We start from the raw sequence: 25328 nt of genomic DNA on the forward strand, positions 1-25328 counted from the left end.
ATTAGTCGGAGATACGAAATACGTTTCAATGAATGTAGAATATAATTTCCTTCCTCCTTTCACACTGTCGAGAATTAATTGGAGGATTTAATATGTATTGTTACACAGTAGAACGATAAATCCCCTTTCCTAATTTGGAATTTCAGGACACATATTGCCTCATAATTGGACGAAATTTTATGGGTGTTACATCGGCTTACAGTAGTGATTATGCTGAAGGTCTTGATATTTTAAGGTTTAGTAAACTTGATAATGATGGTAATGGCATCACAAATCTTACTAAATTTTATCTCAAGGGTCTCAATCCTGTTGTTAGAGAGAGAGAGAGATGGGAGTTTTAGATTAGAGGGATAGAGAGAGAGAGAGAGAGAGAGAGAGAGAGAGAGAGTTTAATACTGCATATTTTTTTAGTTTTGTACAAAATAGCCCCTGAATAAGAGTTCTTTACAAAATAGCCCATAGGGAGGTAAAATGACAAGAATACCCTCATGTACAAGACACATGACCATACTTAACCAAAAAATCTAACTGTGTTTAGCTTAAAGGACATAACGTGCAGGGTTTTGAAACACTAATGACAAAACTCATCAAATTTAAAGGTAAAGGATACCGCCTGCAACTTGGTACAAACATAAAGGATAAAACTTGTAATTTACTCCTATAACACAATAATACAAAGTGGTATATAGTGTTGATATGCTTTGATCTTCGATGAAGCATAGGGTTCTTCATGAGTAGAATGACTGACTTGTTATCAACTCGTCATGTCATCTTATTTGGTTCTTCTAAAGTAAGTTCACTAAGAAGTCCTTATAGCCATAATGCTTGACATGTTGCCGATGTAGCTGCCTGAAGCTCTGATTCGCAAGAATATAATGCTATTATCTTTTTTTTATGAGTTGCTCATGTAATAGGTTCTTCATTATAGTAGAATACCGTTTATGTAGTACGTTTATTGGGGGTTTACACCATAACTTCTATTATTGAATCTAATGATTTCTTTACTCTTTACTTTGGTGTACTCTATTCCATAGTCAAATGTCCCCTTGATGTATCCTATTTAATTAGTACGTTTGAGTCGTCGCATAGAACAAATCAAAACCGCTAACGACGCTGATGAAATTTGATAAGAGCATGGTGGATACGCCGCTGACACGAATCTTGTTCAAATGATGATAATCTGCCGACAATTAACCCCTTCACGCTACGTGAAGGGGATATAACTCTTGCTTTGCGTTACGCCGAGCCCTATAATTCGTTTTATTATTATAATATGCCCGGCCTTGTCCAAGGGTAATCCAGGAATGCTTCACGTAGCGCCAAGGGACTAATTTCCAGATTTTCTCGTTTTCTCCTTTTTCGTTTCCGTTCAGCTACGTGACGACCCGGATCTTATTCCAACTTCATAATCAACATATTTTTGGCGATTTCTTCGACTTTCAGCAACAAAGAGCTGAAAACAAATAAATAAACAGAAGTAACGAATTCTAACTAAAAACCAAAATAAGCTAAACGAAAAATGCACAAATTATACACGAATAAAGGATATATTTTGCGATACGTCAGTAGGTAATTAAATAAATATCAAATTAAATGATAAAGGAAATCTGATATATTAAAAGGAAAAATAATTAATAAAAGCAAAAAATAAATGAGAAAGGAAATATAATTTTAAAAACAGTAAAATAAAATAAAAGTATGTTAAAACTTAAAATAATTATTAGAGTTAATTATATTGTTAGTCCCTGTGGTTTGCACAAAGTAATATACTTAGGTACTAATAGTTTAAAATCACATTCTAGGGTATTAACTTTTCATTTTGTAATATTTAGAGGTATTAATGTTATTTGTAGGTTTAAAATCACATTCTATTAGTACCTACGATGTTATTTTGTGCAAACCACATGGACTAACTATGTTAATACCCTAGAAGTTAATACCTCCAAACGTTACAAAATGAAAAGTTAATATCCTAAAAGGTGATTTTAAACTATTAGTACTAAGGATGTTATTTTGTGCAAACCACAGGGACTAACTATGTAATTAACTCTAATTATTATAATAAACTATTATAATATTAAATAATATAATATTAAAAAGCTATATACTATTGTAAAAATAAAGTTACTATTCATGTTTGCTCTCATTTTTATCAAAACTCATACCGGAATGTCGAGTAAAAAATTACACAATTACATACTTAATTTTTAAAAACAAATTAACAAACGTAGTTTATCATAGAAATATCAAATTAACTGATAAGAAAAATATGAAATATAAGAAAGGGAAAGGAATTTATAAAAGCAAAAAATAAATGATAAATGAAATATGGTTTTAAAAACGGTAAAATAAAATAAAAATATATTAAAACTTAAAATAAATATAATATAATAATAAACTAACATAATATAATATAATATAATATAATATAATATAATATAATATAATATAATATAATATAATATAATATAATATAATATAATATAATATAATATAATATAATATAATATAATATAATATAATATAATATAATATAATATAATATAATATAATATAATATAATATAATATAATATAATATAATATAATAAAAAAGCTATATATTATTATAAAATAAAGGTTACTATTCATGTTGCTATAAAAAAATAAATAACAACGAAAATATGGTTTTAAATATAGTAAAATAAAATAAAAATACGTTAAAACTTAAAACAAATATAATAATAAGCTATAATAATAATAATAATAATAATAATAATAATAATAATAATAATAATAATAAGCTATATATTATTATAAAAATAATGTAACTATTCATGTTTGCTCGTTAACAATATATAACTAGGTTGTTTTACTGCGTATTGCGGCGGTACGTTATCGCGGGCATTCGATCAGTATCGCTTAGGTTCATTATAGTACTGTTACGATACATGCACTCGGTATAGAAATCAACACATGTTTTACATCAATTGAAAACGGAAAAAACGAACACCTGTACCGGCAATGATGTTGTCCAAATGGAATTGCTCAACTCAGATCGTCACGGTACTAGTAATGATATTCGTATATCATCGGAGACAGAGTTGTATAAATGAAAATTATCAAAACTGGAAATCAGAAAAATGAATACAGGTACGTAACAATGTTGTTCGGTAGGATACGTCAGTTTATCAAAAGTAAAAACAATAAAAATAAGTATCGGTACCCATACCGATATTGTTCTTTCGACTTCAGTTCGGTTGACTACAATTGCGGCACAATATTAATTAAAAAACATAAACCATACAAATGAATACTGGTACCGATAGTGTTCGGTACGGTATAGTAGCGATACACTATCAGTTTATCAAAAACAAAAACAATATAAATATACTGATACCGAGACATATATTATTCGGTTCTCTTTGGCACGATAGCAGTACAACTAAATGTAAATAATAATACGTATAATAGAATCTATTGTAGTATTACCAAAAAAATAAAATATGAAGAAAAAGAAACTATATATTATTGTAAAAATAAAGTTACTTTACAATTTCCAATTACATATAATAAATAATAATAATAATAATAATAATAACAATAATAACAATCATATATATAATAATTATATATAATAAAAATAATAATACAAATACTAATAATAAAAAATAGGCACATGATGACGTTAATAATAAAAAAATATATCGATGTTATACGGTACCGGTATCAATGTTGTTCAGACAGTATCAATGATATTAAAAAAAAATTATTAAAACTTAAAATTAAATGAAATATATTTAAGGCTAAAAGTAAAATTTATAATAATCTTTTATAACATTAAAATGATAAAAATATGAAAAGAAACAACTACATTATATATTATATATTATTATAAAAATCAAATTACTATTCATGAAAAATGAAATTATATATATTATTATAAAAATCAAATACTATTCATACTCATTTTACAATTATATATATAAAATAATATATATTTCAAACCGAAAATTATTAAAAGTTAAAATTAAAGAAATATATTTAAGATTAAAAGTAAATATAATAATAATCTATTATATTATTGAAATGATAAAAAATTATAAAAAAAGTAACTATATTATATGTTATGATGAGAATTAAATTACTATTCATGAAAAAAGAAATTATATATATTATTATAAAAATCAAAATTCTATTTGTACTTACTCTCTAATCTAATTATATATATTAAATTAAATTAAATAGATAAATAAATAAATTAAATATGATATATCATGTAATGTAATATAATCCCCCACCCCAGCTCAGTTGGGAGTTGGGCCGGTTTGTTTCCTTGGAGACTCCGGTTCGACTCCTGGGTGTAGCAAAGGTGTGGGGACCAGGCAATGATGGTAAGTGCTTGTTAGCCAATGTTGCGCAAGTTCGAGCCTGAGCCGCCCCGGTTTTAATCCGGCCGTTACTCCAGCGAGGTGTCTCGTGTGGAGGCGGTACGGTTTCCGGGCGAACGCCGTTAGCCAAGTCTGACAACTCCCAGCGCGGATCCGGTTAAGACAACGTAAGTCTGGGACAGACTTGGTTAGGGTCCCCGACGTGGGGATGTAAATACCTTTAAGAAAGTTACCGTTCAAAAAAAAAAATGTAATGTAAAAAATGTAATGTAATATAATTAGTAAGAAATACATGTGGGGAACTAATATATTTATTATGGAATATGCCGGTATATTTCAAGGAACAGGGTGTAGTCAATATGTGTGTGTTGTGTGCTGTCCAACTAACTATAAATTGAACATATTAGAAACACTTTTCCCCATCTTAAAACCACTATAAATACGAAAGAATGTTTGCATCCATATCTAATTACTACAAAGTCAGAGTCAGGTTTCCTACTTTATTTACAACTAATATCCATCATGGCTGTTGTTTCTACTGAGGTTGAGATCGTGAATTCATTTCCTGCTGATAAGCTTTACAAAATTCTCAGTAACTTCCATAACCTCGCACCTAAGGCAGTTCCAGCAGTATACAAATCCATCACGATAATAGAAGGTGACTTAGGCGTTGGAACAATCCAGAGTCACGTTTACGGCGACGGTAAGAAACCCATTCTTACACTACTAGAAAAACGAGTATCATCGACACATAATCACCAATGAGTTTGTATTTTTAACTAAACTAGTAGTGGATTCCAAATAAACCAGAAAAGGTTAAAATATATAATTATCTATGATCCCCCTCATAAAATCCGTCGGTAATCCGTTTGGTAATTATTTTTACCCACGTATTACCGACCTGAGCTCTTTCACTAAGGGATTTCCAACGGATTTGTCACTGAAAGCCGTTGAGAACATTTTTTTAACTATTTGTTTTCTATTCGACTCGTAAAGTTAAAGGTTCGGCACTACTAATCGAGTTTGTAATGCAGCTGTACCATACACATCATCAAAGCAAAAGTTTGACGTTGTTGATGTCGACAACTTTTGTGTTGAGTACACAGTCTTTGAAGGTGACATATTGTCGGATTATCTAGACTCGATCGCTCATCGTATTAAGATTTCACCAACTGCTGATGGTGGATCTGTGTATAGGCACACGACGGTGTTTAAGTGTAAAGGTGAAACAAAGCCAACAGAAGATGTTCTTACCCAAACCAATGAAGGATACAAGAAAGTCTTCAAGGCTATGGAGGCATACGTCCTTGCCAATGCTGATGCTTTTTGATTTTTCTTTTCTTAATCAAAATGTTTGTTTGGATTTGAAATGGTATCATGTATCTTTCTATTGTTGTTGTGCATGAATCATTTTGTAACACTTTTTTCTTTGCATCAATAAATAAACATGTTTAATAAAATCCTACTGAGAACAAAGTTATTGGTAGGGTTTGATGAAAGTGGAAACACTTGATAAACGTAAGGCTATTTATGATTGGAATCCATAGGGAGAATTTGTTTATAATTAGTGATTCATTAGATTCAAATGATTGAATTACAAGGGTTTATATACTCTACGAACCGGTGTGATATTGCTTGGAGAACAAGGCAACCAATATATAACTACCTTAACTTAAGCTATAACATAATAATACAAATTAATTATACCAATTTATGTTTAATCAAGGATTCCGCTCATATCCAACCCCCCGCCCCTAATATTTGATTTTGTCTCTAAGATCTTTGACTTCTATTAGGCTTCTCATTTCCATAAATTTGATCCTTGGTAAGTCTTTTGTGAGTGTATCGGCTCTTCGCATTTCTCCACTCATGTGTTCTACTTGAATTTGCTCCTTTTCTATTCATTGTCTAATAAAGCGGTATATAGCGTTGATATGCTTTGATCTTCGATGAAGCATAGGGTTCTTCATGAGTAGAATGGCTGACTTGTTATCAACTCGTCATGTCATCTTATTTGGCTTTTTAAATGTAAGTTCACTAAGAAGTCCTTATAGCCATAATGCTTGACATGTTGCTAATGTAGCTGCCTGAAGCTCTGATTCGCAAGATTATAATGCTATTGTGTTTTGCTTATGAGTTGCCCATGTAGTAGGTTCTTCATTATAGTAGAATACGGTTTATGTAGTTCGTTTATTGGGGTTTACACCATAGCTTCTATCATTGAATCTAATGATTTCTTTACTCTTTCCTTTGGTGTACTCTATTCCATAGTCTAATGTCCCCTTGATGTATCCTATTAATTGCTTAAGTGCTTGCATGTGAGTTGCTATTGGTTTATCAAGGAATAAAGAACACTCAACTAGTTTTGTCGGGATCAACTAAAAACCACCCATGAGTTGAGAGAACTCGTGAAAACCCCACTTCCCGTGCGAGTTTTTCCACCAAATGTTACACAAAGATAGAGTAACACCTAACAAAGACCCATTTGAAAAAAATTCAAAAAGTGCGACGATCGGGTAAATCACTATAGCGGATTAGTTTTAGTGAATCTGTCCCATCGTAAAAAGTGCCTTAATTTTTTTTCTTGGAAAGCCAGTTTAAGAAAATTGGTGAATTTTTTTTTTTTGAAAAAAATTGGAATCGAGTTCCTACCGGTTCTCACAACTCGATTTATGTGACAACCAAGAATTTTCAGGTTAACTCCGTTAACACAACTCTGTTATCTTTAACATTATCATAATCATCCAGTACACAAACACTAACGTAACGGTAATTTGATGACTTAACCGAATTACCGAACCACACACGAACCTGTCCCCCAACGTTGGTGATTAAGTGAAATAATAATTCTGGAAAATTTAAATGAATATATAATGTGAATTTATATGATTTTTGGTATCTACGTGTATTATATGTATATTACGTGTATTGCGTACTTTTACGTGTAAGTTGTTCGGTTTAGTGTTTTACTACTTGGTGGCAATTGTTGGAAATATAAAAACTTTGGGAATTCTATTTAATATTGTATTTTAGAAGACAGTTCATGGGGATCCAAAAAGCCCATTCCAAAAACCCATGGACTCTGCTCAAACCTAGATTCGTTTTGAAAAATAAACATGACCCAACCCATTCCTCAAACCCCACGATCGTACAATCCTCTCTCCCTCTCTTCTTACGAAACAAGCACACTCACACAAACCCTAGTTGCCACTTGAAGCTTGACCTTGGATTTTGGATGCAATCTTGATCGTTCCTAACAATATACAAAGCAATTAGTAAGCAATCTATCTTCAATTTCATGTTTCAGTTTTAATTTGAAGTTTATCACAAAACCCTAGTTTTCAATAAGAGTCAAATGGATCAAATATGAGGTCATCCAAGGACACAAGAGCTTTTAATACTCGCTTACCGTTAACGTCTAATCTAACCGAACTTTGAAGAAAATATTTTTAAAGCTATAAAAAGATAAACTAAAAAGCAAAAATAAAATAAAAGGAAAAACAATTAGACAAGAAGGAATCACTTGGTTCCAACTCCTCTTTTATGTATCCATTAATGATTTTCGCACTTTGGACATTTTAAAAGATTATCTTTAAGTTATAGTAGTAGGCCCCCTTCCAGGCAGCGTTACCCTCAACCTATTGGTCTGTGTCAGCAGGGATACAGTCCCGCAAGGTCGGATTATTGAAAGATAATTAAGTAAGTTATTAATACGAAAAGTGGTAGGCCCCCTTCCAGGCAGCGTTATCCTCAACCCTTTGGTCTGGGTCAGCAGGGATACAGTCCTCGCAGGGTTGGTTTAAAGTTTTAATAGTAGTTTATAAATAAAGGTATCAAGCGGTTTCTTACTCTCAGTCGGGCCAGTCATTCCTAGCCAATCCATGGAGTAGTACTAAGCTTGAACCAGGTTCTCGCAGGATCTATACACTGAACGAGACATAAAATTACCCAACCACCCTTCTAACCCCCTTTCAAGTAGTTAACGCGCTTTATATAGACCATAAAGACACGAATATGTGAATCAACAACATATGAAGAATGGTTAGATAAATTCGCCTTCAATATAAAAAACTAGTTATTTAAGTCATTAACACATACCCAAATAAAAAGTAGCCAAAGATTGGAAATCAAAAAGAAATACATAAAAGATTTGTCTTCACCAAGTGATGTAAGAGTTTAGCCCAGCATGGCCTTTGATTTACAAGAACTCTTACGATCGATCTTGGATCCCAAGACTACTACACACTCTAAATGATGGAAGATGGATGATGGTGGTGGGTGATGGTGTTGTAGTGGTGGTGGAGTGGTGGCAAGTGTGAGAGAAGTGGTTTGCCAAGGGATGGTTTGGAATGGAACCAAGCACCCCTATTTATAGTTGAAGACAGACATTCACTATAGCCCGTGCCCGCCTGGAATGGTCCCCTGGCCATCTCTCTCTCTCTCTATCTCTTCCTCATTAACTGTTGTCTCATGTCTTGTACGAACACGGCCCCGTGTGTCAACGGCACGGGCCGTGGCCAATGTACTTGTTATACTATCTCAGATTCTGCGAATCTTAGAGTTGACCATGCCCCATGTTGCCATAACACGGCCCCGTGTTGGTTGTCAAGTTTGTCCTCTACTGTTGTCTTTTCTTCTGCAGAGAATCCAGTCTTGGACACGGCACGTGCCTGGTGGGCACGGCCCCGTGTCAGGTCTTCTGATCTTGCTATTCTCTTGGTTTGGATGTGGATGAGGGCTTGGCGAGTTGCGTTAATTCTCCTTCTTAGTATTTATGTTGGTTTTTGATGTTATTTTGTTCCTTTTGTGCGTTTAAGCTCTTTTAACCCTTAAAATTAAAAAGGAACAAAGAAACAAGCTTTTTCCAACATTAGTACCGAAAAAGAGTTGATTTTAAGCCATATTTTGATACAATTTATATGTTGTATTTTACGTACATCAAATACCCCCACACTTGAACCTTTGCTTGTCCTCAAGCAAAACTCTAAAATGTGGCTTACACACCCAAACAGAATAGGTAGAAGAGAAGGTTTTGGTCTTATCTTTAGAGTGTCGGGAATCCAAGTTCTAAATTTATTTTTTTTTATTTTATTCACAATCTTATTCTCATGATTTATTTAAAGCACAAGTTAAGAAAAATTATTGATTTTGGGCATAACATGACTTTATAAAATTCTATTTAGTTATATACAGTTTTACACACCTCACAAGTGGTCACTCAACACTCGGATGAAGTTGTGTAAGTGAGAACGCTCGTGTCCGGCTTTGGAACTTACTCCTACCATAGGCTTGACAATCAATCAAACCTCCTCCTTTTTGACATTAAATCCTTGTAAATATCAAGAGGGCTCTGAAGGGTAGGTTGTGGTTCAGGTTTGGTGTGTTTTATTGAAATGGCGAAAGACGTAAAAATATCTGTCTTTCTGTTGCTTTGTAGGTTACCAAAAAATACTTTGGATTTTTTTTGCCAAAGTTGAAACTGAGCCATAATCGTAATTTTATAACCGACATCTTCACAAAAATAAAAGGAGAAAAATTAAAAGGTTTGTTTTTGTGGGTTTTAGAAATGAAAAAGGTTTAAGGCTCAAAAGGTTTATCTAGGGGGTGTTTTTGGTAAGGAAAAGAAAAATAAAGGTTTTGAAGTGAAAAATGGGTTGATCCTAATGCCTCCATCACTTACTTACTATGATTTGTGTCGGTAAGGACTTGGAACATATTGCATTGGCAAGTTCTAGATTCGCGAGAACCGGACGGGCTATTCACACAAGAAACGAAAATTGAGGAATTAGTATGGATGTATATTTATATGCTCGGTAAAGGCTCAAAACTCACTTTTTTGTGGGAAAAGGGGTTGTAGTGTAAAAATGTATATATAATCAAATTTTACAAAGATTTGTTATGCGCGTTTTCATAATTTTCTTAATTGGTTCTTTTTATCACGACGCTATCAGGTGTATTTTAGTAAAAACAAATTTTTAGAACTTGTTTTACCCAACTAAACCAAGATAAGTAAAAGAAAAAAATCAAAACAAAATTGAAAAAGTTTGGGGTGATTAGAAGTTCCAAGGCGAGTTTTGTGTAAGGCTTGTTTTAATTAGGACAAACGATTCAAGGTTTTATCATCCTCCCACACTTAAATTACACATTTCCCTCAATGTGTCCCAAATAGGATTTATTTTGGTTAAATGTGTAAAAAGTGTGAAAAATAGCAAAATTTTGGTTACTGTCACTTGCAGCACGGGGGTCCAAGGTTTTATCATCCCCACACACTTAAATTGCACATTTCCCTCAATGTGTCCCAAATAGGATTTATTTTGGTTAAATGTGTAAAAAGTGTGAAAAATAGCAAAATTTTGGTTACTAGCACTTGCAGCACGGGGGCGTGCTATGGGGACACGACCCCGTGTCCATAGTGCCAGTAACAAATTAAAACAGAAGACTTACAATAAGGTGGCCACGGGGACGTGCTGGGTGAGCACGGCCCATGCCACCTTCTCAGCAGAAGTTTTTGGACATCAGACAGTTGGGCACGAGGGCGTGCTAGGTGAGCACGACCCCGTGCTACAGACACTGTTTTGCCGTTTTTGAGTCGGGAGGCTTCTGGTTTACGTGCATGGGTTCCATTTTTCATCATCCATCATCCTCTTCTGAGCGTGCTTTATTCTCACAAAGATAAAAGTTAAAAGAAAACATTAAATTAAAGATTAAACTACTTAACTAATGGATAGTCCATGGAATGCCTCCATGGTGCGCAATGTTTATAAGGGTCCTTGGCTAGACCCAAAATCGGTCAAATATTACCCGAGCGGGATGACTCGCATCCCGAGTTGTATCGTTGCAGGGCTTCGTCTAGGCTTGAGTCAATCGCTTTGAGGTATTTGACCGGATCATCCTCCACTCGCTATCCCACTTCAAACTTGATCTTCTTTTCACCAACCCTCAATGTTAACTTCCCGTCACTAATATCCACCATTGCTCATGCGGTAGCAAGGACGGGTCTTCCTAATATGAGCGGGATTTCGGTGTCTTCTTCCATGTCTAAGATGAAAAAAAGTCGGCCGGAAAAACAAATTCTCCGACCTTTACCAATAGGTTGTCTGTGACACCTCGAGGGTATTTTACCGATCTATCCGCAAGTTGTATGCTCATCCTTGTAGGATGTGGCTTACCAAACGCTAGTCGGTTGAACAGAAAGGCCGGCATTAGATTAATGCTAGCCCCCAAGTCGGCTTGTGCATTGCTTATTGGTGATCCACCAATAGAGCAAGGGATGGTGAAGCTTCCGGGATCAATCTTCTTTTGGGGGAGCTTGTTGAGGAGTGTCGCTGAGCATTCTTCACTTAGGGTGACTTGTTGAATGGATTCAATCTTTCTTTTGTGAGTGAGGAAGTCTCTCATGAACTTGGAGTATTTTGGCATTTGAGTGAGGACTTCCACAAAAGGGAGATTAATGTGAAGTTTTTTAAGAGAGCTCACAAACTTAGTGAATTGCTCGTCGGTCTTTTGCCGAAGTAAACGACCGGCGTAAGGGACCGTGGGGGTTTGGCTGTGTCGGTATTTTGGGGTTGAATATTTCTTGGTTATTGGTAGTGGGTGTTTTAGTAGGGATTGGATCGGGTTGTTGTGGTGTTGATTCAATCTCGGGTCCTACCTTCCGTCTTCTTAGGTTGATTACGCTTACTTGGGCTTTTGGGTTTGTTTTGGTGTTACTTGGTAAGGCTCCTTGTGGTCTCTCGGCAAAATTTTGGGCGAGTTGGCTTAATTATTTTTCTATATTTTGAACACTAGTCCTTTGGTTTCTAATTTCCGCTTCAGTTTGTAGGAACCTTTCTGAGTATCTTTTATCGGATTTGGAGAAGAGGCGAGTGATAATATCCTCAAGCCTTTCTCTTCCTCCTTGTTGTTGTGGTTGGAAACCTTGTTGCTCATTTCGTGGTTGTTGTTGAAATTTAGATCGTTGATTTTGATTTTGTTGGTTATTACCCCCTGATTCCCTCTAACTAAAGTTGGGATGATTACGCCACTTGGGAGCGGAAGAGTTACTTGGAGCTCCCGGTGGTCGTGGCCGGTTATTTAGGTAATTTACAACTTCCGTTTTATTTTCTAAATCTTTCATACAACTCCAGTTTTCATGGGGGCCGCCGCATCCTTCGCAAGCCATAACCGAAGCCGTTTTGTTTAATTCAAGTTTCTTTATTTTATTAGTTAAGGCTTCGATTTGGGCTTGCAAAGAAGTGGTTTCATCCACTTTGTGGGAGCCCAGGTCTATGGATTTCGAGCCCCTAGGAGTGTGCCATTGAAAACTGTTTTGAGCAAGTTCTTCAATTTGATTATAGATTTCCTCGGGTCGCCGATTTCCAAGGAGTCCCCCAGAGCCGGAATCAACGATTTGCCTTGTGTGCGACAAGAGTCTGTTGTAGAAAGTGGACACTTGTTGCCATCGTTCAAGACCATGATGTGGGCATTTCCTTAATAGCTCCTTGAACCTTTCCCATGTCTCGTACAAGGATTCTCCGTCTTCTTGAGAGTAGGTGTTAATTTCAGTCATGAGTTTGGCAGTTTTAGGGGGGGGGGTATTTGTAGAGAAATTTTCTGGGCAAGTTCATCCCAAGCGTGTACGGATCCATTGGGAGGGTGTTTAACCAAGCTTTCACTCGGTCTTTGAGGGAAAAAGGGAACATACATCCGTTGATCCGGAAGGTGTCACATATTTCCAACAAGTTGATAATATGTAAATGGGGATCTTTATCGGATAGGCCATGGAAAGTGGCAGAATTTTGGAGCATTTGGATTAGGTGTGGTCGAAGTTCAAAGTTATTAGCATCGACATTAGGAGGGTTAATAGCGGCTCCAAGATTACCAAACGTAGGCCGTAGGTAATCCATGAGAGTGTGTTGATCCGCCATACGGGGGTTTTGGGTCGAGGCTTTTTGTCGGTTTTGGGCTTGAAGTCTTTTTCTCAAAAAGCGCTCGGGTTCGTCAAGGGGTACTTTTATGTCTTTGTCGGGGGTGGAGGTCATGCACCAAACTGTATGTCCTGCGGATTATACAGAATTTTGTGATTTTCTGCGAAAAAAACAAAAAGAATTTCTGATCAGAAGATTACCACGGCCCCGTGCTGGTGTTAGCATGGTCCGTGTTGTCTAGAGAAAAGTTTCTATTTTCAAGTTCCCAGATACAGGAAGTTCAACACGGCCTCGTGCTCCTGTAACACGCCCCCACGTCTCTGTTCCAGTAACAAGAAAACAACTCTTCCCAGATATTGTTGTCACACCCTGAAATTATCAGAGCTGGCGTGACTGGATTGGTATCTTCATTGCACAGCGGAAGCAAATAAGCTAAGACTTCTAGTAATTGGACGCCCACTAAGTACTCGAATCTCCAATGGTTTTCCTATTCCAACCATACCATAAATTGAGAAAGTAACCTGAGAAAGAAATGTCACACCCCGACCACGTTAGGACAACAAACCGTGGCGGAAACGTCGAGGAATGTTGCAACAGAAGTTATTATTTCACAACCATGGGTACAAAAATAGTTTCGTTTTATTGATAATATTAAACATTACATTGTCTTAACACAAAACAAACAAGTTAAATATCGACTATCATTGTTATTATGTCTCTAAGGCCTTGTCCAGATCCTATGTGATGCATGCATCCTAGAAATCACATCAAGCAACAATACCTGAAACATATGTAAAAACAAAGTCAGCAAAGAAATGCTGGCAAGTACATAGGTTTTATAAGGGTATTGGAATCATGGCTCGTTTATATGTTGCAGTACTTTATTAGACTATAAGAGTCAAAATACAAACCTTGTTTTGAAAAGTGTATTGCAACATAATTAACCAGCTCAAATCAAGTGGGTTATAGTTTGTAAAATCCCGTAGCCATGCTTCTTAACCCAAAAACATTTGTTTTAGAAAACCAACTTGTAAAACATCTTGTAAAAACTTGTTAAAAACTCGTATGGTTTATATCCTTTAGAAAAACATTGTTGTGTGACATTGTTTCAAAATCGTTTACCCAAGTGAACTAAATAACGCCACGATATGTAATAAGATGAGAACACTTATATATAGGAAGTACCAGCGGCGTATCCACCATGCTTTCATCACATTACACCCGTCCCGTTATCTAAACACTAACCAAAAACCAATCGTTTATCCAATTTGTTTAACTTGTTCAAATCGTTTCAAAATCGTTAACTCGTTTAAAATCGTTTAAATCATCCTTGTTTTAATTTGTGAAAACTATATATGGTCGTCTCGCTAATAACATTCAAACCTTTGTGACTAGACCACCTCGCTTCTCGCTTCTCGAGTTAACTAACCACCATAGGGTAAGTTAACAAACATCAGATTCAGTCGTTACCCACAGCCCCCACACATAACCATGGGTGCAGTAAAATAACGGGATTTGTCAGATCCTATGGTACCATAACCTAATACTGGTCGGTTCGGCCAAAATTAATGAATGTCATTTGTTATGTAACTACAACCAATAAGTTTTGTTCACTTTATTGAAATCGTTATTAGTTTTGTATAAACCATCTTGATTGTTTTTGAAAAACCGTTGTTTAAACCTTGAGAATCATTTTGTACATATGAATCACCCCAAAACGATTGAAAACAGTAAAATAGGGGAACTATGTACTCACATGAAGTGAAAAGTATCCTCAATCAATAGAACTCAAGCAAACTCAAGTAAACCAGAGAAATCAAGCAGCACCTAGTAGTCGAACCACTAGTCAAACAATAGACGCCTAAACCGAACGATCGGATAGAATGAGGTCTTGTAAACCAAATGAGTGTTGGAACTCATGTGATATCGTTTAACAAAGCCTACATCCAAAATTGAAACCTAACCTAAGTGCTTTCGACCCATTGTGACTCATTAAGGTAGCTTACGTTACTTTAACGTGTCGTGTGCGCAAAGCGCATTTGAGACGTCTAACTAGTCCTATGACAAGTATTATATGCCTCTACATGTTTAAATATGTTACATAATCAATTACATGTCAAAAGTTTAGGTTACATATGCTTATTTACCAATTATGCATGAAAAGGGCATTTTGGTCATTTACCTAAGGCATATAAACTACTTATCATACAACTAATTAAACCTAAGTGACCATAAGGTATAACCTCGGAAGGTTATTCCCTATGCAGTTATGATCACTAAACATGTTTGGTCGGATCCTAATGATCGACCAAACGGGTCGTGGTCGAAAGTTTAAGCGGGTGTTTAATCCGCTTGACTTACGACTCTACACAAGCACACTAATCTAAAAAGTGTCGAGCTAAACATGCTAGAACATGTTTAGTTAAGTTAGAAAACAGGTTTTGATATCAAAACAAACGGTTTTGATATCCTAGAGTAGTTTGGTTACAAAATACGCGTAAATGCGCATTTTGGCCGAAACTACGACTCGTCACTGAGCCTAGATAACATGGTAATCAGTAGGTATAGTCACTAGGGACTATAACCATCGTGATTACGATCACGTTATGAAGTTCAAACGAACTTCACGTTGACCATAAACTGGTCAAAGAAGAAAGTCAAACGCAGTTTGACTTTAACGATAAAACCGAAAGAAAAGAACGAAAGAATACTTACAAAAGGTCCCCGCAAGCTATGATTTTCCAAGTATTCTCAGGTATGAAGTGGTTAGCACTTCAACTTAGAGAAATCTCAGAAATCAAGTGTGGGTTTTGAGAAAAGGGGTGGGGGTATTTATAGTATTTCTAGAACCGTTAGGATCATTTATCGGGAAACAAGCTTCGATCTAGGCCCTCCACTTGTACCCCTTGTTTTGCAAAACCATTAGAGCCCCTAGAATGAGCCTATGGTGTTGCCAAAACCATTTGCAAGTGGAATAATCAGGTGCAACAGCTGTTAACAGCTGTAAAAATAGTTTTGCAGATCTGGGCCTCTCAGGCAGCCCGCGTAAGCACATGGGCTTACCTTATGCAGCCCGTGTAAGGGTCTTTGGCAGATTGTCAAAACAGGCCCCTGCACTTCAGAAACTTGCATTTCGGCCTATTTTTGGCACGTTTAAGCCCCGTTAACCTCATTTCAAGACTCTAAAATGAAGTTAAAGTATAGGGAACTCAAAACATGTTCAAAAATATCACGGATGTCGGTTCGTTTGATCGTACGATTGCGTTATTCGCTTAATTACGACGGAAGTCGTAACGAACGCAAAAACGATCCAAATCAAGCGACGAATGGAATTTTCTTATGCCAAACACTAAAATAAAATATTTTAAACACTAAAATAAAATATTTTAATGCTTACATAAATTTTTGGATGTCCGGATATATTCAGAACGTAAGATATGTGCAAAGATGCAAACTTGTGCACTTTTTGACGCTTTTAGTCCCTATTGATCAATAAAGTTTGTTTTAGCATACCGAACCCCTCAAAGCCTATTTCTAAGCTATGTAAAGGTTATTTAGGGTATGTTTAACTTATGATAAAGTTCCGGAATGTTTGTTACTATACAAATCGGTATAGTTTCGCAGTTTGACACAAATAGTCATTGCGATCGAACAAACTTGATTTCAACACACCAAACCATCCAAAACTTATTTCTAAGTTATGTGGAGGTTATTTAAGGTATGTTAAGACTATTTCACTATTTCAGAGTGTTTGTCAGTTAAACTGAATACGTTCGCGCATCAGTTTGCGTATAACTTTCCAGAAAGCGGTTTAAAGCTTGAAATTGGAATCGAATTAAATTGTAAAATCACCAAAGACAAATACACACACAATAACACAAAAACACATATAATAACACCAAAGCACATTGTTTTATTGATAACCAACATTGTTTTATATAGTACATCGATTACAAAACACATTTGTCACAGTCTCCCCTACTTTAGGAAATTTCGTCCAGAAATTTAACTAGAGGAAGCTTGTGAAAACAAATGCGGATATTTCGCCTTCATTCGGTCCTCACGTTCCCAAGTAAACTCTGGGCCACGTTTGGATTCCCAGCGAACTTTTACCAATCGAATCCGTTTGTTCTTCAACTGTTTGAAAGTACGGTCCATGATCTCCACGGGTTTCTCGACAAAGTGTATCGTTTCTTCGATTCGGATCTCGTCGAGAGGAATGTGAAGATCAGCGTCACCTTAACACTTTCGCAAATTGGACACGTGAAAAGTCGGGTGAAAATCCCCAAGCTCTGGAGGTAGCTCTAGTCGATAGGCAATCTTCCCAACTTTTTCCATAATCTTAAATGGTCCCACATATCGAGGTGCAAGTTTTCCTTTCTTTCTAAATCTCACCACTCCTTTCCAAGGTGAAACCTTGAGTAGGACACGATCTCCGAGGTGTCACAAGATTATCGCGGATTTTCTTGATTTTGTCTGTTGTTTCCAGAACGAGTTTAGGTCCAGTAAGCTGAGCTTCACCGGTCTCATTCTAACAGATAGGTGAACGACATTTTCGACCGTAGAGAGCTTCGAATGGTGCCATATTAATACTAGCATGATTACTATTGTTGTAGGAGAACTCGATCAGTGGCAGATGAGAATCCCTAATTACCACCAAAGTCTATCACGCACGCTCTAAGCATATCCTCCAAAGTTTGAATTGTTCGCTCAGATTGACCATCTGTCTGGGGTGATAAGCAGTGCTTAGATTCAGTTGGGTTCCCAAAGCAGATTGCATGGTCTTCCAGAAATGAGATGAAAATCGAGCATCACGATCAAAAATGATATCCAAAGGCACACCATGTCGTGATACAATCTCATCAACATAAATCTTTGCAAGTTTATCAGCAGATAGATCCTCGCGAATTGGAATAAAATGAGCTGATTTCGTTAATCGAACGATAACAACCCAAATAGCATCATGACCTTTAGACATACGTGGTAACTTAGTGATGAGATCCATCGCAAGGCTCTCCCACTTCCAAACCGGTATCTCTGGTTGTACAAGCAAACCAGTAGGTCGTTGATGTTCAGCTTTGACTTTGAGACAAGTCAGGCATTTAGATACATACAAGGCAACATCCTTCTTCATACCAGGCCATCAGAACTTAGTACGAAGATCCTTGTACATTTTATCAACACCAGGATGGATAGAATATCGAGACTTAGGAGATTCGTCCATTACCAAGGAGTGAAGATCGCCTTGTTTTGGAATCCACAAACGATCCTTGAAATAGAGCAACCCATCGTCCTTTGTTTTGAGTTTAAGCTCAAGTTGATGTGGTAATTCCGTACTCATCAAATTTTGTGAAACACAAAATTGCTGAGCTTGAAGAACACGAGTTGGAAGATCAGATAGCGTTTGGAACGCTTCTTCTTGTTTGGGTCCCCACTCAAAAGGCTTATTCTTCTAAGTCAAAGCAGTGAGTGGAACCGCTATCTTTGAGAAGTTTGAAAATGAATCGACGATAATAACCAGCAAGACCAAAAAAAGATCGAATATCTGTAGGTGTTGTTGGTGTATTCCAGTCTTTAATAGCAACAATCTTGGATGGATCCACGTGAATACCCTGCTCATTGACTATATGACCCAAGAATTGAACTTCTTTAAGCCAGAATTTACACTTGGAGAATTTAGCAAAAAGTTGTTCCTTCTTCATGAGTTCCAATGTTAAGCGAAGGTGTTGCTCGTGCTCGACTCGAGACTTTGAATAGACAAGAATATCGTCGATGAACACAAAGATGAACTTGTCTAAATAAGGTTTATAGACCCTATTCATTAAGTCCATAAAGATGGCTGGAGCATTTGTCAAACCAAAGGGCATGAAAGTGAACTCATAATGCCCATATCTTGTGCGGAAAGCAGTTTTGGGAATATCTTCTTCGAGAACACGAAGTTGATGATACCCAGAACGCAGATCGATCTTGGAAAAGCATGAAGCACCTTGCAGCTGGTCGAAGAGATCATCAATTCGAGGTAGGGGATATCGATTCTTGATGGTGAGCTTATTAAGCTCACGGTAATCGATACACATTCGAAAAGACCCATCTTTCTTTTTCACGAAGAGGACAGGAGCTCCCCAGGGTGAAAAGCTCGGTCGAATGAATCCTTTATCAGATAACTCTTGAAGCTGCTTCGATAACTCTTGCATCTCTGACGGTGCAAGACGATAAGGCACTTTTGCAATTGGGTTGGCATTGGGTACAAGGTTAATATGAAACTCGATTTGACGAACTAAAGGCAAACCAGGCAGTTCATCAGGAAACACCTCTGGATAATCCCGAACAATCGGAATATCCTGAATACTTACTCTTGTCCTTCTCCTTGGTGACAGGTGCTAGGAAAGCAACATATCCTTTTCTCAAATAACTTTGGGCTTTTGTTTCTTAAAAGAAACGAGCGTTTAAGGTTCTTGGGAAGATCACAAGTGATCATAAAAATGACAGAACCACACGAGTAGTTTATTTTTGTATTGACATCATAAGGTTGCATCAAACATTCATACAATTGCATTGGTTCAAAAAAAATAAAAACCACAAATTTTTATTTATATTGTTGGTGCATGCATCTGTCGAATTCGTCTTGTATCGAGTCTTAAATTGCATTGTATAGATTAGGGCACGTTTTACGAGAAAATAGGAGAATATATGTATCTTAGAGGCTGATTTCGCTCATAGGGCATCAGGTTAGGGGTTTCGCCCGAAATCACTTTAGTGATTTCGCTCATGTGTACATGGTGTATTTGGGGCGAAATCAGGACCCTATATATAGGGTCCTGAGCGAAATTAGATGTGTGTGTTGTACGATTTCCATACCGAGGTGCTGCCGGTGTGAAGACTGCGTGTAATTGAGTTCTAATCAATACAATTAGCAGTTTAAGTGAAGAATCAGCTGTTTCTATCTCTGTTTCTTGTTTTCCGCACCTGAAACAGAGTAAAACTCCTCTGAACGACTCATTCGGGTCAGAATACGATCCTACATATATAACAACCGCATTATCTTTAAATGTTAAAAGATAACAACCAGAGGAATTACAAAATACTATTCATTCACTGCTGCATCATTGATTGCCTCATTGATGTTATACACTCGTCCACGTGCTGGATTCACATTGGCGTTGACGTTCGCATTCGGGTTTGCATTAGCATTCGCGTTTGCATTCACCTGTCTTGGACAGTTGTTGCGGAAGTGACCAAACTTTCCACAGTTGAAACATGAACTCGGTGGGAATCTCACAGCATTCCCCTGAACCGGAGCTTGAACCTGAGCAACCTGATTTTGTCCCAGACGACAAATATTGGCCAAATGCCCAAGTTTTCCACACGTTGTGCATTGCTTGCAAGCTTGCTGTGCAACGTGATCACCATTGCAGCGTGCACAATGAGGTGCGGTACCAGCATACACCTTTTTCGCAGGTGGCTGAGCCGGTGGGTTCTGCGGGTTCTGAGCAGTCTGTGTTGTAACAGCAAAATTCTGAGCATACTTTCGCTTCCTCGATTTATTTGACGTCTCACCTTTCTTACCCTTACCCTTATCATTGTTCTTCCCAGAATCAACCGACTTCTTCTTGTCCCCCTTACGGGTAAGTTTAGCCTTCCTGACTTGAGACTCAGTCAGGGTAGCAGACAACTCGATTGCGTGATGGACGGTAGTAGGATTAACGCCGGTCACAATATCTTGAATGGAATCGGGTAAGCCATCGATATATCTCTCGATTGCTTTCTCTAGAGGGGTAACCATGGTGGGACACAACAAACTAAGTTCCTCAAAACGATCCATATAGGCACGGTGTTCACCCCCATCTTGCTTTAGATCATCAAACTCTCGTTCCAAAGCTCGAATTTCGTGACGGGGACAAAACTCTTTAACCATGAGAGCCCGGAGCAAATTCCCATGTTTGTGCCAACGCCACTTCAGCACCCCTATCGCGCATAATACCATTCCACCAGGTAAGCGCTCGCTTCTCAAACACGCTTGAAGCAAATTCAACCTTACGTGCATTCGGACACTGCACATGTCTGAATGTGCTCTCGATACTCTCAAACCACTGCAGGAGCGCAGTTGCTCCTTGCGACCCAGAAAACTTTAGCGGCTTAGCAGAATTGAAGCTCTTGAAGTTACACGGCGCATTGTTGTTGTTATTATTGTTGTTGTGTATCTTGTGGATTTGGGTCACAACGCCTGGAAGCACAACAGCCACTTACTGAGAAACCAAGGCTGCGATTTCTTCAATAGTGAAAGATTGTGCTTCACGTCGAGGAGGCATTGTCTAATAAGGAAACAAGAGAAACGAGTGAGGTTGAAAAGCAAAAGAGGTATTGAAAATACCGTCAAAGCACTAGAAAGGTGATCATTTGTTCGTTACCTCGAACAAACAAACAACACAGAGTGACTAATCAAAGTAAATGGGTCAATATAATGTATCGCCGAAGACATGCTCGCCTATAAGTGAACACTCACCCCAAGAGTTCCCAGGTAAGATTGACTGGTCCGATTATGTGGATTTATACGAACACTCTAGCCTTAGACAGAAAACTCAGGGTACAGACACTCACTCTTCCAGTTTGCACGTGTTCACATTATTTTGGCCCAAACTTTGACGAGACTTTGAAAACCCAGAAGGCACCATGCCAAGCATGAGTCAAACTGGAAGGGTTCAAAACCTTATAACAGAGGGTTCAAAACCTAGTAATCAATCATCCTAGAACAGATGATTAGTTTTCAAAGCGGATTCGATCTTAGCGTTCTCATTGTGGTTATCACCTAAGGATAGGTGACGGTTTTGTTTTAAAATCTAAACGCAAGTAAACTTGCGTTGGCGGTCCTAAAAGTTATAGTCTAGGTCAAAGCATTACTAATAACCTAATTCCCTATAACCATTGGCTCTGATACCAACTTCTTCTGTCACACCCCGACCACGTTAGGACAACAAACCATGGCGGAAACGTCGGGGAGTGTTGCAACAGAAGTTATTGTTTCACAACCATGGATACAAAAATAGTTTCGTTTTATTGATAGTATTAAACATTACATTGTCTTGACACAAAACAAACAAGTTAAATATCGACTATCATTTTTATTATGTCACTAAGGCCTTGTCCAGATCCTATGTCACGCATGCATCCTAGAAATCACATCAAGCAACAATACCTGAAACATATGTAAAAACAAAGTCAGCAAAGAAATGCTGGCGAGTACATAGGTTTTATAAGGGTGTTGGAATCATGGCTCGTTTATATGTTGCAGTACTTTATTAGACTACAAGAGTCAAAATACAAACCTTGTTTTGAAAAGTGTATTGCAACATAATTAACCAACTCAAATCAAGTGGGTTATAGTTTGTAAAATCCCGTAGCCATGCTTCTTAACCAAAAAATGTCACACCCCAATATTTCCACGTATCACCGGTGGGCCCGGTGGGGAGTATCGTGACGTAGTTGATATCATCATAGTCAAACAACACGAATTTAAATGCACAGCGGAAGCAAAAAGATAGATTTATTTCAACCGAATAAAATTGTAATATTAAGTATCACAAACAGTTGAAACAGATCCATTGGCGGATCAAAAAAAAAAGAGGAAACTTTGTTCAACAGACTTCAGGCATCTAAGCTTGCGAGACTTCTATTTGATGCTAGGAGAGACCAGCCTATTACGAGTAGTATCTGCACTTAGCCTTTTTGGAAAAATACGTCAGTTTGCACTGGTAAATACAATTTAACTTACTCATTTTGAAAATGTTTAAAAATTTATTTGAATGCACATGGCACAAAACTTTTTATAACTTGGGATAATTATTTGTATATAAATTTGTAAAAGAATTACATGTTTGTTATACGTTCAGTAGCCCGGGCTGAACACCGGGTTAAAGATTAATAGACACACCACATGACATAGTCCCGCGACGAGTTATTCATTATTTATATATATGCATTGGCAGGTGTACGCCTACACCCCGTGCTAAGGTCGTGGCCATTTCTATGAATGATGCCAAGGATATCCGGGACATGGTCATTAACCCCCCAAAGGCTTTAAGCAAACAAAACAATTTAAACAGGTCATTTCAATAAATTAACCTTCATATGATCAACAATTCAATGCCCGACCAAGCGGTATTTTATATACCGTACCCCAAGCCCGTATAGGGAAAATAAGTTAAAAGTATTTACCTTTGCAAGTAATAATCACAATAAGCAAGTGCAAGTAGCTTTTACCGGGTCTCCTATTCTGGAACGAAGGTTTATAATAACCTATTAGATTCCTGACGGGTCTTTATTTAGCCTAAGCTTAGACCGGTTAGTTTTAAAGGAAAAATACGGTTTAAACGCATGAATACGCGAAGACCGGAAAAGAGTCTGATTTAGGCCTGACAAGTTTGAGGACTTGTATAATATAGGTAAACTAAACACATTCTGGATTTTGAGACAAAAATGATAAGGTTTGACCCGTTTTGGTTAATTTATGTAAACTAGTCACATAAACCGAACCGAACGCGACTAATGGGCAACGGGTAACCATAAGAGTCACATACAGGTTTCCCAAGTTAAAATGACTTAAATATGTTGTGACATCAGTAAGATATCTTCTATTATGCCCAAAATGATTTTAAACTCAAACTATGCCCCGTAAGGGCATTTTGGTTATCTTAAAGGTTATAAAAGAGTTTAAATAGTAATCTGGATTACAGATCTGATTTAACCGGTAAATATACTTAATTTAATAAGTTATAACAGTAGGATATCATATATATGTGAAATTTATTAATTATAACCATACTATGCACCGTAGGGGCATTTTGGTAATTTCACATAAGCCTAAAAGGTCAAAACTGGAAATCTGAGTTTAAAACTTTTGCTTACTATTAAAATATAAAAATTTACTGAAAATATCAGTAGGCATCAAACCTTATACGTTTAAAGTAGTTTTAATACATACTATGCGTTAAAAACGCTTAAAAAGGCGGTTTGGAGCCATTTTCTGGTTTTCAAAGGAAAGCTGATATTTTTATTATTCCAGAAGGCTCAAAATATTTATTTTATCATATTAGATCAGTAGAAAAAGGTTTGGTATCAAAAGGATTTGTAAAACTCATTTTATAGCCCAAAAGGGCAAAACCGACAATTACCGAATCAAGCTTAGAACTCTAAGTTATGCTCAGCCTAAAATAAATAAAAATCTCCAAAAATCCCAAAATATTATTTTATATCAGTAGGTAAAAAGTTTGAGATCAAAAATTGGGTTTAGATTGGCTATATGCTAATTATGCCATTTAATTACTAAAAAGCTTCTTATTTACGCTAATGAGCATAACTCCTAATCTAGACCTCAAACTGATGTCAAATTTCAGGGACTAGTCTATAAATTAGTAATGAAGCTTTCTACTCTTTTACTTTTTCAAAAATCATATTTTAAGGTGACAAGGGCATAATAGTCAACATTTAAACATTTAACGGAAACATGCATATGAATCGAATAACTAATGAACCAAGTTGTATAATCTCAGAGGGTTATACTTGTAGATAACTTGGTCCTAATAAAGCTCTAAGGCATTCCTAAATCATGCTTAAACGGGTCAGAACTGAAAGTCAAAGCAGAAGTCAAACTATGCGACTTTCGGTCCCGAACCGAGCCTAAACTGAAAATTGTCGGGGTGAACATGTTTAGACATGTTCTTACATTAATTACCAAGTTATATTAATGATAAAACAGGTTGTATGGGTTCTACATTGCTAATTATGCCTTAATTTGAAAATAAGCTTTCTGTTGACTTTTTAAAGTTAACTTTGACCCGACAATTGACCTAGTTAGAGTGGGAATCAGAGAGTACCCTTTTAATGGTTTATTACCCACATAATTACCCACTCATAGGTATTTTTAATTCGAGATTTGACTGGACAAATTATGAGTAATCTCGAAGTCAAATCTTAATTACGATGGTTTGACTTTTAGCTAATTCACTAAGCTAATCTAAATTAGGAAAGGTTAAGGACACTTACAAGAGTCCTAAACA

At 36.6% G+C, this 25328-nt stretch overlaps 1 protein-coding gene and 1 non-coding gene across 2 annotated transcripts; both read left to right on the top strand.

The window, feature by feature from the left end:
* The first annotated feature begins 4835 nt into the window (after positions 1 to 4835).
* LOC110873709 (root allergen protein-like) lies at positions 4836 to 5829 on the top strand. The gene is made up of 2 exons (XM_022122710.2): positions 4836 to 5072; positions 5404 to 5829. The coding sequence occupies exons 1-2, from the start codon at positions 4892 to 4894 to the stop codon at positions 5697 to 5699; spliced, it is 477 nt and encodes a 158-aa protein (XP_021978402.1). The 5' UTR covers positions 4836 to 4891; the 3' UTR covers positions 5700 to 5829.
* Positions 5830 to 12816: 6987 nt separating this feature from the next.
* LOC118481348 lies at positions 12817 to 12923 on the top strand. Its single transcript, XR_004865555.1, has one exon. It is a non-coding gene; the product is annotated as a small nucleolar RNA R71 (small nucleolar RNA).
* Positions 12924 to 25328: the final 12405 nt, after the last annotated feature.

The sequence above is a fragment of the Helianthus annuus genome, chromosome 8, assembly GCF_002127325.2.
Source record: "Helianthus annuus cultivar XRQ/B chromosome 8, HanXRQr2.0-SUNRISE, whole genome shotgun sequence".
NCBI classification, from domain to species: Eukaryota; Viridiplantae; Streptophyta; class Magnoliopsida; order Asterales; family Asteraceae; genus Helianthus; species Helianthus annuus.